General features: G+C 43.5%; 3 protein-coding genes across 5 annotated transcripts in view; 2 read left to right on the top strand and 1 right to left on the bottom strand.

The window, feature by feature from the left end:
• The window catches only part of LOC139533035 (zinc finger protein ZFP2-like), a 70,143-nt gene extending 57,463 nt beyond the window's left edge, over window positions 1–12,680 (top strand). Inside the window, exon 5 of the mRNA XM_071331217.1 lies at window positions 8,657–12,680. Coding sequence (XP_071187318.1) covers window positions 8,657–10,086 — 1,430 coding nt within the window. The 3' untranslated portion in view covers window positions 10,087–12,680. The remainder of the gene's footprint in view (window positions 1–8,656) is intronic.
• The window catches only part of LOC139533057 (zinc finger protein 135-like), a 545,377-nt gene that overhangs the window by 275,485 nt on the left and 256,067 nt on the right, over window positions 1–13,825 (bottom strand). The window lies entirely within an intron of this gene.
• Window positions 1–13,825, top strand: part of LOC139533030 (zinc finger protein 567-like) — a 48,587-nt gene that overhangs the window by 6,752 nt on the left and 28,010 nt on the right. The gene's annotated exons all lie outside the window — the stretch shown is intronic.

Here is a 13,825-nt window from a genome sequence, read left to right as displayed (position 1 = left end):
CCAGCCAACGTGTCAGATTTCAAAAAGGCTTTACGGCGAAAGCAAACGATGCTATTATATGAGGATAGCACCCCAGCAAACAAACGCAGACCATCATATTTCAGCCCTTCAGGCGCGACACAAAACGCAGAAATAAAGATATAATTCATGCCTTACCTTTGACGAGCGGCTTCTGTTGGCACTCCAATATGTCCCATAAACATCACAAATGGTCCTTTTGTTCGATTAATTCCGTCGATATATATCCAAAATGTCCATCTATTTGGCGCGTTTGATCCAGAAAAACACTGGTTCCAACTCGCGCAACATGACTACAAAAGTTACCTGTAAGCTTTGTCCAAACATTTCAAACTACTTTCCTAATACAACTTTAGGTATTTTTTAACGTAAATAATCGATACAATTTAAGACGGGATATACTGTGTTCAATACCGGAGGAAAACAATGTGTAGCGAGCTTTCAGGTTAAGCTCCTCTAACAAAGATTACACTTCCCTCTAGCCTCATTCTGAACAGTGCTACTTCTTCATTTCTCAAAGGAAAAACCTCAACCAATTTCTAAAGACTGTTGACATCCAGTGGAAGCGATAGGAACTGCAAGAAAGTCGCTTAGAAATCTGGATTCCCAATGAAATCTCATTGAAAAGAGAGTGACCTCAAAAATGAAAATTCTGAATGGTTTGTCTTTGGAGTTTTGTATGCCAAATAAGTTTTGTTATACTCACAGACATGATTCAAACAGTTTTAGAAACTTCAGAGTGTTTTCTATCCAAATCTACTAATGATATGCATATCTTAGCTTCTGGGCCTGAGTAGCAGGCAGTTTAATTTGGGCACGCTTTTCATCCAAAATTCCAAATGCTGCCCCCTATCCTACAGAAGTTAACATTAAATTCCCTGGAAACATCTCTGGTCGATATTCCTGCAGTCAGCATGCCAATTGCACGCTCCCTCAAAACTTGAGACATCTGTGGCGTTGTGTTGTGTCACAAAACTGTACATTTTAAAGTGTCCTTTTATTGTACCCAGCACAAGGTGCGACTGTGTAATGATTATGCCGTTTAATCGGCTTCTTGATATGCCACACCTGTCAGGTGGATGGATTACCTTGGCAAAGGAGAAATGCTCACTAACAGGGATGTAAACATATTTGTGCACACAATTTGAGATAAATAAGCTTTTTGTGTGTAGGAACATTTCTGGGATCTTTTATTTCAGCTCATGAAACATGGGACCAACACTTTACATATTGCGTTTATATTTTTTTTCCAGTGTAGTTAGGCATAACTGTCCTCTCCGTGTTCGACTGGAATTTAGCCTGAAAAGGATTTGAGAAATATGATATAGGCCTACGTCTCGTTTTGGCCTGCACAGAATATCAGATCTCAACAACGATTGGAGAAGTGTTGAACATAACCAGTAGACTACCACATCCTGATGATTTATATCTCATACATATATATTTAATATTTTATATATCAAGTTGTAGAAACATCTCAAGGATGATCAATGGAAACAGGATGCATCTGAACTCAATTTTGAGTCTGTCTTGTTTTTCTGTTTTTTAAATTTTTATAAATTTGCAAAAATTTCTAAACCTGTTTTCGCTTTGTCATTGTGGGGTATTGTGTGTAGATTGCTGAGGATATTTTTGTATCTAATTTTAGAATAAGGCTGTAACAAAACAAAATGTGGAAAAAGTCAAGGGGTCTGAATACGTTCCGAGGGCACTGTCAGACCCCTTCCCATTTTTCCCATTTTGGTACGTTACAGCCTTTTTCTAAAATTGATTACTGTCACACCCTGTCCTTAGTTATCTTTGTTCTCGTTATTATTTTGGTTAGGTCAGGGTGTGACGAGGGTGGTTTGTGTGTTTTTGTCTCGTCTAGGGTGTTTGTACTGTCTAGGTTTTTTTTGTTGAGTTATGCGGTTGTGTTCATTATAGGTGTTTATGTAAGTCTATGGTTGCCTAGATTGGTTCTCAATTAGAGGCAGGTGTTTATCGTTGTCTCTGATTGGGAACCATATTTAGGCAGCCATGTTCTTTGGGTATTTTGTGGGTGATTGTTTCCTGTGTCAGTGTTTGTGTCACACGGGACTGTTTCGGTTTGTTCACGTTTATTGTTTTTTGTATTTGTGTTCATGTTCAGTTTTCTATATTAAAACATGGACACCTACCACGCTGCGTATTGGTCTGATCCTTGCTACACCTCTTCAGAGGAAGAAGAGGAAGACAGCCGTGACAGAATCACCCACCACAAAAGGACCAAGCAGCGTGGTAACGGGCAGCAGCGGCAGCAGCAGCAGCAGCGAACACAGGATTCATGGACTTGGGAGGAGATTCTGGACGGCAAGGGACCCTGGACTCAGCCAGGGGAATATCGCCGTTCCAGGGCAGAGTTGGAGGCAGCGAAGGCAGAGAGGCGCTGGTATGAGGAGGCAGCACGGCGACGCGGTTGGAAGCCCGAGAGTCAGCCCCAAAAATGTATTGGGGGGGGGGCACACGGGGTGTGTGGCTAAGCCAGGTAGGAGACCTGAGCCAACTCCCCGTGCTTACCGTGGAGTGAGAGGGCGTCGTACTGGTCAGGCACCGTGTTATGCGGTGGAGCGCACGGTGTCCCCAGTACGCGTGCTTAGCCCGGTGCGATACATTCCAGCTCCTCGTGTCGGCCGGGCTAGGTTGGGCATCGAGCCAGGTGCCATGAAGCCGGCTCAACGCATCTGGTCTCCAATGGGTCTCCTCGGGCCGGCGTACATGGCACCAGCCTTACGCATGGTGTCCCCGGTTCGCCAGCACAGCCCAGTGCGGGCTATTCCACCTCGCCGCACTGGCAGGGCTACGGGGAGCATTCAACCAGGTAAGGTTGGGCAGGCTCGGTGCTCAAGAGCTCCTGTACTCCTTCACGGTCCGGTATATCCGGTGCCACCTCCTCGCCCCAGCCCAGTACCACCAGTGCCAACACCACGCACCACGCACCAGGCTTCCAGTGCGTCTCCAGAGCCCTGTTCCTCCTCCACGCACTCGCCCTGTGGTGCGTGTCTCCAGCCCGGTACCACCAGTTCCGGCACCACGCACCAAGCCTCCTGTGCGTCTCCAGAGTCCTGTACGTCCTGTTGCTGCTCCCCGCACTAGCCTTGAGGTGCGTGTCCTTAGCCCGGTACCACTAGTTCCGGCACCACGCACCAGGCCTACTGTGCGCCTCAGCCGGCCAGAGTCTGCCGTCTGCCCAGCGCCGTCTGCGCTGCCCGTCTGCCCAGTTCCGCCTGCGCTGCCCGTCTGCCCAGCGCCGTCTGAGCTGCCCGTCTGCCCAGCGCCGCCTGCGCTGCCCGTCTGCTTAGCGCCGTCTGAGCCGTCCGTCTGCCCAGCGCCGTCTGAGCCGGCCGTCTGTCCTGAGCCGTCAAAGCCGCCCGTCTGTCCTGAGCCGCTAGAGCCGTCTGTCAGTCAGGAGCCGCTAGAGCCGTCCGCCAGTCAGGAGCTGCCAGAGACGCCCGCCAGTCAGGAGCGGCCAGAACCGTCAGTCAGCCAGGACCTGCCAGAGCCGCCAGCCAGCCAGGAGCTGCCAGAGCCGTCAGCCAGCCAGGACCTGCCAGAGCCGTCAGTCAGCCAGGACCTGCCAGAGCCACCAGCCAGCCAGGACCTGCCAGAGCCACCAGCCAGCCAGGACCTGCCAGAGTTGTCAGTCAGCCAGGACCTGCCAGAGTCGTCAGTCAGCAAGGACCTGCCAGAGCTGCCTGTCACGCCGGCGATGCCGGAACTGCTCCTCAGTCCGGAGCTGCCCCTCAGTCCGGAGCTGCCTCTCAGTCTGGAGCTGCCCCTCAGTCCAGTGGGGCCTTTAATTAGGATCTTAGATCCTAGGTCGGAGGCGAGGGTCGTCCCTCTGAAGAGGCCCTTGAAGAGGGCAATGACTATGGTAGAGTGGGGTCTACGTCCCGCACCCGAGCCGCCACCACGAATGAGGCTCACCTGGACCCTCCCCTTTAGATTAGGTTTTTGCGGTCGGAGTTCGCACCTTTGTGGGGGGGTACTGTCACACCCTGGCCTTAGTTATCTTTGTTCTCGTTATTATTTTGGTTAGGTCAGGGTGTGACGAGGGTGGTTTGTGTGTTTTTGTCTCGTCTAGGGTGTTTGTACTGTCTAGGTTTTTTTTGTAGAGTTATGGGGTTGTGTTCATTATAGGTGTTTATGTAAGTCTATGGTTGCCTAGATTGGTTCTCAATTAGAGGCAGGTGTTCATCGTTGTCTCTGATTGGGAACCATATTTAGGCAGCCATGTTCTTTAGGTATTTTGTGGGTGATTGTTTGCTGTGTCAGTGTTTGTGCCACACGGGACTGTTTCGGTTTGTTCACATTTATTGTTTTTTGTATTTGTGTTCATGTTCAGTTTTCTATATTAAAACATGGACACCTACCACGCTGCGTATTAGTCTGATCCTTGCTACACTTCTTCAGAGGAAGAAGAGGAAGACAGCCGTGACAATTACATGTTTTTCCTCAATCTACACACAATACCCCATAATGACAAAGCCAAAACACGTTTTTAGAAATTCTTGCAAATGTAAATAAATATATATAATAAATGCTTATTTACGTATGTTTTTAGACCCTTTGCTGTGAGATAATCCTTGAGATGTTTCTACAACTTGATTGGAGTCCACCTGTGGTAAAATCAATTGATTGGACATGATTTGGACAGGCACACACCTGTCTATGTAAGGTCCCACAGTTGACAGTGCATGTCAGAGTAAAAACCAAGTCATGAGGTTGAAGGATTTGTCCGTAGAGCTCCGTGACAGGATTGTGTCGGCACAGATCTGGGGACCGGTACCAAAACGTTTCTGCAGCATTAAAGGTCCCCAAGAACACAGAGGCCTCCATCATTCTTCAATGGAAGAGCTGGCCGCCCAGCCAAACTGAGCAATCGGGGAAGAAGGGCCTTGGTCAGGGAGGTGGCCAAGAACCCGATGGTCACTCTGACAGAGCTCCAGAGTTCCTCTATGGAGATGAAAGAATCTTCCAGAAGGACAACCATCTCTGCAGGACTCCACTAATCATGCCTTTATTGTAGAGTGCCCAGACGGAAGCCACTCCTCAGTAAAAGGCACATGACAGTCCGCTTGGAGTTTGCCAAAAGGCACCTAAAGGACTCTGACCATGAGAAACAAGATTCTCTGGTCTGATGAAACCAAGATTGAACTCTTTGGCCTGAATGCCAAGCGTCATGCCTGGAGCAAACCTGGCACCATCCCTACGGTGAAGCATGGTGGTGGCAGCAGCATGCTGTGGGGATGTTTTTCAGCGGCAGGGACTGGGTGACTAGTCAGGATCAAGGGACAGATGAACGTAGCAAAGTATAGAGAGATCCTTGATGAAAACCTACTTGAGAGAGCTCCGGACCTCAGACTGGGGTGAAGGTTCACCTTCCAACAGGACAATTACCCTAAGCACACAGCCAAGACAACGTGGGAGTGGCTTCGGTACAAGTCTCTGAATGTCATTGAGTGGCCCAGCCAGAGCCCGGACTTGAACCCGATCAAACATCTCTGGAGAGACCTAAAAATAGCTTTGCAGAGACGCTCCCCATCCAACCTGGCAGAGCTTGAGAGGATCTGCAGAGAAGAATGGGAGAAACTTCCCAAATACAAGTGTTTCAAGCTTGTAGCTTCATACCCAACAAGACTCAAAGGTGCTTCAACTAACTATTGTGTAAAGGGTCTGAATACTTACGTAAATGTCATATTTCAGTCATTATGGGGTATTGTGATGTCATTATGGGGTATTGTGATGCCATTATGGGGTATTGTGATGCCATTATGGGTTATTGTTTGTAGATTGATGAGAAGAAGAAAAAAAACGATTTAATCAATTTTAGAATAAGGCTGTTATGTAACAAGACGTGGAAAAAATCAAGGGGTCTGAATACTTTTCGAATAAATTGTAGATCTTATTTCATGCTACTGAGACTTGGATGGCACCAGTATTGCCAGCATTTGTTTTATTCACTGGGTTATCTGGAGTGATCAGAGAGTAGGCTAAGGAAGTGAAGTAGACAAACTGCCAGTGTTTTAAAGTTCTATGAAATGAGTCTGTGTTGTTACTAACCCTTGTGATGTTGAGTTGAGGATGGTATAGCTCATCATTTTCACAACTTTTTCCTCTTTGTAGTTTTTGAATCCTACCCAGTTTTAGAATAGTTTTATTCCCATTCCCATACAGCCTATTGAAATGAATACATTTCTGAAAGAAAAGTACTTTTTTTCCTCCATTAAAATAACATCAAATTGATCATTAATACAGTGGAGACATTGTTAATGTTGTAAATTACTATTGTAGCTGGAAACTAGTGATTTTTTAAAAATTGGAATATCTACATAGGTGTACAGAGGCCCATTATCAGCAACCATCACTCCTGTGATCCAAAGGCATGTTGTGTTAGCTAATCCAAGTTTATCATTTTAAAAGGCTAATTGATCATTAGAAAACCCTTTTGCAATTATGTTTGCACAGCTGAAAACTGTGGTTCTGATTAAAGAAGCAATAAAACTGGCCTTCTTTAGACTAGTTGAGTATCTGGGTCATTTGTCGGTTCGATTACAGGCTCAAAATGGCCAGAAACAAAGACCTTTCTTCTGAAACTCGTCAGTCTATTCTTGTTCTGAGAAATGAAGGCTATTCCAGGCGAGAAATTGCCACGAAACTGAAGATCTCGTACAACGCTGTGTACTACTCCCTTCAAAGAACATCGCAAACTGGCTTTAACCAGAATAGAAAGTGGAGTGGGAGGCCCCGGTGCACAACTGGGCAAGAGGACAAGTACATTAGTGTCTAGTTTGAGAAACAGACGTCTCACAAGTCCTCAACTGGCAGCTTCATTAAATAGTACACGCAATACAACAGTCTCAACGTCAACAGTGAAGAGGCGACTCCGGGATGCTGGCCTTCCAGACACTATTCTGGTTAGAGACTGTTTGCGCTGTTCTGTGAAGAGAGTAGTACACAGCGTTGTACGAGATCTTCAGCCGTTTCCAGCTACAATAGTCATTTACAACATTAACAATGTCTACACTGTATTTCTGATCAATTTGACATTATTTGAATGGACAAAAAATTTGCTTTTCTTTCAAGAACAAGGACATTTGTAAATGACTCCAATCCTTAGAATTTATTCATTTATTTCACCACTAGTGGTAGTGTATTTATTTGTATTATTATACATTTTTTTACCTTTATTTAACTTCCTTAGCATACTGGTTATTGTCCGGAATTTCGGATGACTGACGTGCCCAAAGTAAACTGCCTGTAAACTGTCCAGAAGCTAGGATATGCATATACTTGATAGCATTGGATAGAAAACACTTTGAAGTTTCTAAAACTGTTAAAATAATGTCTGTGACTATAACAGAACTGATATGGCACGAAAATCCATCTTTAATGTTTATTTTTTGAGGTCACAGGTTTTTTCAGTGCTTGCCTATGGGATATACAAATAGATAGGACCCAGATTGCAGTTCCTATGGCTTCCACTAGATGTCAACAGTCTTAAGAAAAGGTTTCAGGCTTGTTTTTTGAAAAATGAACAAGTATTTGTAGTTTTTCCAAGGTGTCCCCATTTAGAAAAGTAGTCATGTTGCGCGCATCAACGACAGTGCGCTCTTCGTTATTTATCTTCGCTATTAAACACACTATTCTCTGTCTTAAATATTATTGTTTATGTAGATATTAGAATACCTGAGGATTAATTAGTAACATCGTTTGACTTGTTTGGACGAACTTTACTGGTAACTTTTTGGATTAATTTGTGTGCATGTTGAACGAGTGACTTACTGAATCAAGCGCGCCATCTAAACTGACATTTTTGGGATATGATGAAGGACTTTATCGAACAAAACGACCATTCATTGTGTAGCTGGGACCCTTGTGATTGCAAACAGAGGAAGATCTTCAAAGGTAAGTGATTTATTTAATTGCTGTCTGTGATTTTGTGACGCCTGTGCTGGTTGAAAAAGTATTTTGATGTGGGGCGCTGTCCTCAGATAATCGCATGGTATGCTTTCTCCGTAAAGCCTTTTTCAAATCTGACAACGCAGTTGGATTAACAAGAAGCTTTTAAATGATGTAAGACACTTGTATTTTCATGAATGTTTAATATTACGATTGTTGTATTTTGCGCTCTGCAATTTCACCGGATGTTGTCGTAGGTGTCCCGCTAGCGTTTGGACATGCACCCAAACAGGTTAACCAGGCAATTCAGTTTAAGAACAAATTCTTATTTTCAATGACGGCCTAGAAACAGTGGGTTAACTGCCTTATTCAGGGGAAGAACAACAGATTTTGACCTTGTCAGCTCAGGGATTCAATCTTGCAACCTTTCGGTTGCTCTAACCACTAGGCTACCTGTCAACCGGTATGGCCAGAAGAGGACTGGTCACCGCTCTGAGCCTGGTTCCTCTCTCGGTTTCTTCCTAGGTTCCTGCTGTCTAGGGAGTTTTTTTTGTGGCCACTGTGCTTTTACATCTGCATTGCTTGCTCTTTGGGGATTTTAGGCTGGGTTTCTGTTCAGCACTTTGTGACAACTACTGATGTAAAAAGTGCTTCATAAACTACATTTGATTGACATGTATATCACACCAACTGACTGGTTCTTCTGATTTTCACACAGGATACCATGTTGAGACATTCTCTACATCCAGAGAGCAACAGCAGGAAGATCAGAGAGCTAAGAGGTCTCATCACTGCCCACATTGTGAAGAGATTTTCCCATTTCTATCAAAGCTAAAAATACACCTAAAAATACACACAGGAGAGAAGCCTTACTCCTGCTCTGACTGTGGAAAATGCTTCAAAACATCAATGGTGCTAAAACTTCATCAGAGAACACACACAGGAGAGAAGCGTTATTCCTGCTCTGACTGTGTAAAACGTTTTAAAACATCAAATGAGCTAAAAGCTCATCAGAGAACACACACAGGAGAGAAGCCTTACGTCTGCTCTGACTGTGGAACTAGTTTCTCTCAACTTTCCCACTTAAAATCACATGAACGTATACATACAGGTGAAAAGCCTTACGTCTGCTCTGACTGTGGGGCGAGTTTCTCTCGTCTGGGCACCTTAAAAACACACCAACGTATACACACAGGAGAGAAGCCTTTCTCCTGCTCTGACTGTGGAAAATGCTTCACAACGTCAACTGATCTAAAAGTTCATCAGAGAACACATACAGGAGAGAAGCCTTACTCCTGCTCTGACTGTGGAAAATGTTTTAAAACATCAACAGAGCTAAAAGTTCATCAGAGAACACACACAGGGGAGAAGCCTTTCGTCTGCTCTGACTGTGGGAAATGCTTCACAACATCAACTGATCTAAAATTTCATCAGAGAACACACACAGGAGAGAAGCCTTACTCCTGCTCTGACTGTGGAAAATGTTTTAAAACATCAAATAAGCTTAAGGTTCATCAGAGAACACACACAGGAGAGAAGCCTTACGTCTGCTCTGACTGTGGAACTAGTTTCTCGCAACTTTCCAACTTAAAATCACATGAACGTATACATACAGGGGAGAAGCCTTACTCCTGCTCTGACTGTGGAAAATGCTTCAAAACATCAACTGTGCTAACAGTTCATCAGAGAACAGACACAGGAGAGAAGCATTATTCCTGCTCTGACTGTGGAAAATGTTTTAAAACATCAAATAAGCTTAAAGTTCATCAGAGAACACACACAGGAGAGAAGCCTTACGTCTGCTCTGACTGTGGAACTAGTTTCTCGCAACTTTCCAACTTAAAATCACATGAACGTATACATACAGGGGAGAAGCCATACTCCTGCTCTGACTGTGGAAAATGCTTCAAAACATCAACTGTGCTAACAGTTCATCAGAGAACACACACAGGAGAGAAGCCTTATTACTGCTCTGACTGTGTAAAATGCTTCACAACATCAACTAAGCTAAAAGTTCATCGGAGAACACGTACAGGAGAAAAGCCTTACTCCTGTTCTGACTGTGGGGTGAGTTTCTCTCGACTGGATACCTTAAAAACACAACAACATATACATAAAAGAGAGAAGCCATACTCCTGCTCTGTTTGAGTAAAATGCTTCAAAACAGCAACCGAGCTAATAGTTCATCAGAGAACACACGCATGAGAGACGCCTGCTTACGTCTGCTCTGACTGTGGGAAGCGTTTCTCTCACCATAGCAACTTAAAAACACACCAACGTATACATTAAGGAGAAAAACCTCATCAGTTCTCTGACCAGCTAAGAATAAAGTCACTCCATCACTTAATTCTCATCTCATAAAAGAAGTTGAAATGGAACAAATTAAGAAAGTGTAGAAAACTGTACAGAGGAAAGGGAGCGTTCTAGAATGTTAGCCTCTGTTTACTGATCAGTGTTCACCTTGTCAGTTTTAGTGTGTTTTGTTTTGTTAGCTTCTACTGTAAATATTTGCCCTTAGTGTTGAATACCCTCTGTGAGGCTTCTCATTTTGAAAACTAACACTAGTCTGCCAATTGACTGGGTGGTACTGCTTCCCTCTCAGCCTGGTCTGACTCTGTCTGTGGGGAGAGTTTCAACTGGGCAGCTTAAAAACACACCAACGTTTACACGTAGGAGAGAAGCCTTACTCCTGCTCTGTGGAAGGGTGGGCGTGTAACTCAAACGTCTAGCCAAAGGATGCGTCTTTGAATCTCATCACGGACGTCTTTAGCATTTTAGCTAATTAGCAACTTTGCAACTACTTAATACTTTTTAGCTATTACTTAGCATGTTAGCTTAGCATGCAACTACTTAGCATGTTAGCTAACCTTTCCCCTAAACCCTTTAACTCTACCTTAAACCCCTCACCCCTAACCTAGCTAACGTTAGCAACAACAAATTGGAATTCGTAACATATCATACATATTACAAGTCCGTAACATATTGTATGAATAGCAATGCGTAAAATAACATACGAATTGTAATTCTTAACATCTGATACGTCCTACAAGTCGTATTATACTGAACAACAATCTAAACGCAACAATTTCAAAGATTTACAGTTCGTATAAGGAAATCAGTCAATTGAAATAAATAAATGAGGCCCTAATCTATGGATTTCACCTTACTGGGCAGGGGCTCAGCCATGGGTGGGACTTGAGAGGGCATAGGCCCACTTGGGAGCCAGGCCCAGCCATTCAGAATGAGTTTTTCCCCACAAAAGGTCTTTATTACAGACAGAAATACTACTCAGCCCCCCTCAGACAGGAGGTCCTGGGCTGCCGTGGTTACATGTGATCTGCAGTTGTGAGGCCGGTTGGATGTACTGCCAAATTCTCTAAAAGGACGTTAGAGGTGGCTTATGGTAGAGATATAAATATTGAGTTCTCTGGCAACAGCTCTGGTGGACATTCCTGCAGTCATCATGAGAATTGCACATTCCCTAAACTTACATTTACATTTAAGTCATTTAGCAGACGCTCTTATCCAGAGCGACTTACAAATTGGAAAGTTCATACATATTCATCCTGGTCCCCCCGTGGGGAATGAACCCACAACCCTGGCGTTGCAAGCGCCATGCTCTACCAACTGAGCCACACGGGACCAACTTGAGACATATGTGACATTGTGTTGTGTGGCCTTTTATTGTCCCCCAGCACAAGGTGCACCTGTGTAATGATACTGCTGTTTTATCAGCATCTTGATATGCCACACCTGTCAGGTGGATGGATTATCTTGACAAAGGCTGAAATGCTCATTAACAGGGATATAAACAAAGTTGTGCACAACATTTGAGAGACATTAGCTTTTTGTGCAAATGGAACATTGCTGGATTTTATTTCAGCTCATGAAACCAACACTTTACATGTTTAGTTTATTTACTGTGATTGTCCAAACATACTAAATGGAGTGGCACTGATGTTTTTTGTATAATATAAAACGTTTTGCTCTGAGACCAGGTTGTGGCGCTGCAGTATTCTGTGGGAAGGAGCTAGTATACCCTTTTTAATTTTTTTATTGAACCTTTGTTTAACTAGGCAAGTCAGTTAAGAACCAATTCTTATTTACAATGGTGGCCTAGTAACAGTGGATTAACTGCCTTGTTCAGAGTCAGAACAACAGATTTTTACCTTGTCAGCTCGGGGATTCGATCTAGCAACCTTTTGGTTACTGGCCCAATGCTCTAACCACTAGGTAACCTTCCGCCCCTAACATGTATCAGATAGAGATGGTGTGATGATCACTTTTCACCAATAGTTTGGGGGGAATTGTTTTACAACTTTATTTAATGATACACAGTTTATGAAATTAATACATGTGTTTATTAATTGTCTTTAAAACTAGATTAGTTATTTTAATTACTGATCATGAATGTGTTTGGATAACTGCATTGAAGCAAACTTTATTGATCTGCCAATGAAAAATAAAGTTACATGAATATGTACTGGTCAACCTCTTCTTCTCTTTAGTATTCAGTTCTTCATATTAGATCTGACAGTATGAATGGTTCTTGTGGTTGTATTCAGTTCTTCATATTAGATCTGACAGTATGAATGGTTCTTATGGTTGTATTCAGTTCTTCATATTAGATCTGACAGTATGAATGGTTCTTATGGGCTGAGTGCCTGGAGTGTTTTTGTATGACTACAGTCAGCAGTTCTCTCTGTCCCTGTAATTGAGTTGTTATTAAAGCCGCATACAGACATGGTCTCTTTTGTGTTTTCTTGAGTAAGGCAGCTCCAAAATGCAGGTCTTTCAGCCTAGCTCAGTGCTTTCTGTTGAGATGGGGCAAGCCCACAGAAAATACGGAGCTTTGTGCCGTGATTGGCTCAGTGTTCTGTCATTCATGGGGACAATACATCACTGCCAAGTCTAAGGGTAGAACTTGAAAATTCAAGCCCCTTGGGTGCTGCCATAGAGTTACATTAGAAGTGCCCATCCAAGAAGGCTCAAGGTCATTGTCCACAGATAAAATAACGTCAGATCATGTGATATCTACAGTCGCTTTGATTGGACTGATCATGTCAACATCATACTTTCAAAATCTGAGCTAGCAGTCATCATGAATCAAGTCGACAATCTTCTAGCAAATCCTTTTTAATCTTTGTCATATGAAGAGAAATAATGATAAATTATAGATAAAGTATCAGTGCTCATCGGCCGTTGGACATAAACATTACACAACAAGTTGGAAATTGCAAATTCAACAATGAGTGGTTTGTCAAGGAATCAGTGGCTAACTGCAAGCTTTGCAAAGCAATCATTAGCCTGCTATTCAATGGAGTGGCTGTGTGGTCCCAAGTCTAAGATTAAGGGGCTCTTTTCCTAGTTTAAAATTGTAAACGTTCAACATTGGCCGTGCTGTCAATGAAGCTTGATTTGTGCCGCACTCAAAACAACTTAACTCGGTACTTCAAAATCTGACTTGAGTGAGTTCAAGACAACTGGGACCTCGGGGTAAAAACAAGCTACGACTGAGAAAATAGGTTTTGAACTTTCATCCAACTCGGAATTGAAAATTGGGAACTCGGGCCTCTTTCTACAGCTACGACCTGAAGATCACTGACGTCATCATGATTCCGTTTTTTTCCCCCTTCGAGTTCCCAGTTGTCTTGAAAGCACCATAAATCCAGAGAATGCCAGACTTTGATGACAAAGTTTGATGACAGAATATGCCCACGATGGACTGCCGTGCCACCTTCCTGTTCAAGTGAGCACAGCATAACAAGGTGAGTCCAAAAATGTGTTGTATGCTGCTGCATAAATGATGTAATATGTGTGTAATATGTATAGGCTACATGTGTATACTGTAGCTAAGAAAGTAATACTAAGTGTATGTTTAGTAAGA

Source organism: Salvelinus alpinus, chromosome 10 (assembly GCF_045679555.1).
Source record: "Salvelinus alpinus chromosome 10, SLU_Salpinus.1, whole genome shotgun sequence".
NCBI lineage: Eukaryota > Metazoa > Chordata > Actinopteri > Salmoniformes > Salmonidae > Salvelinus > Salvelinus alpinus.
Note: the sequence above shows the minus strand (reverse complement) of the source record. Positions and strands in the feature narration are given on the sequence as shown.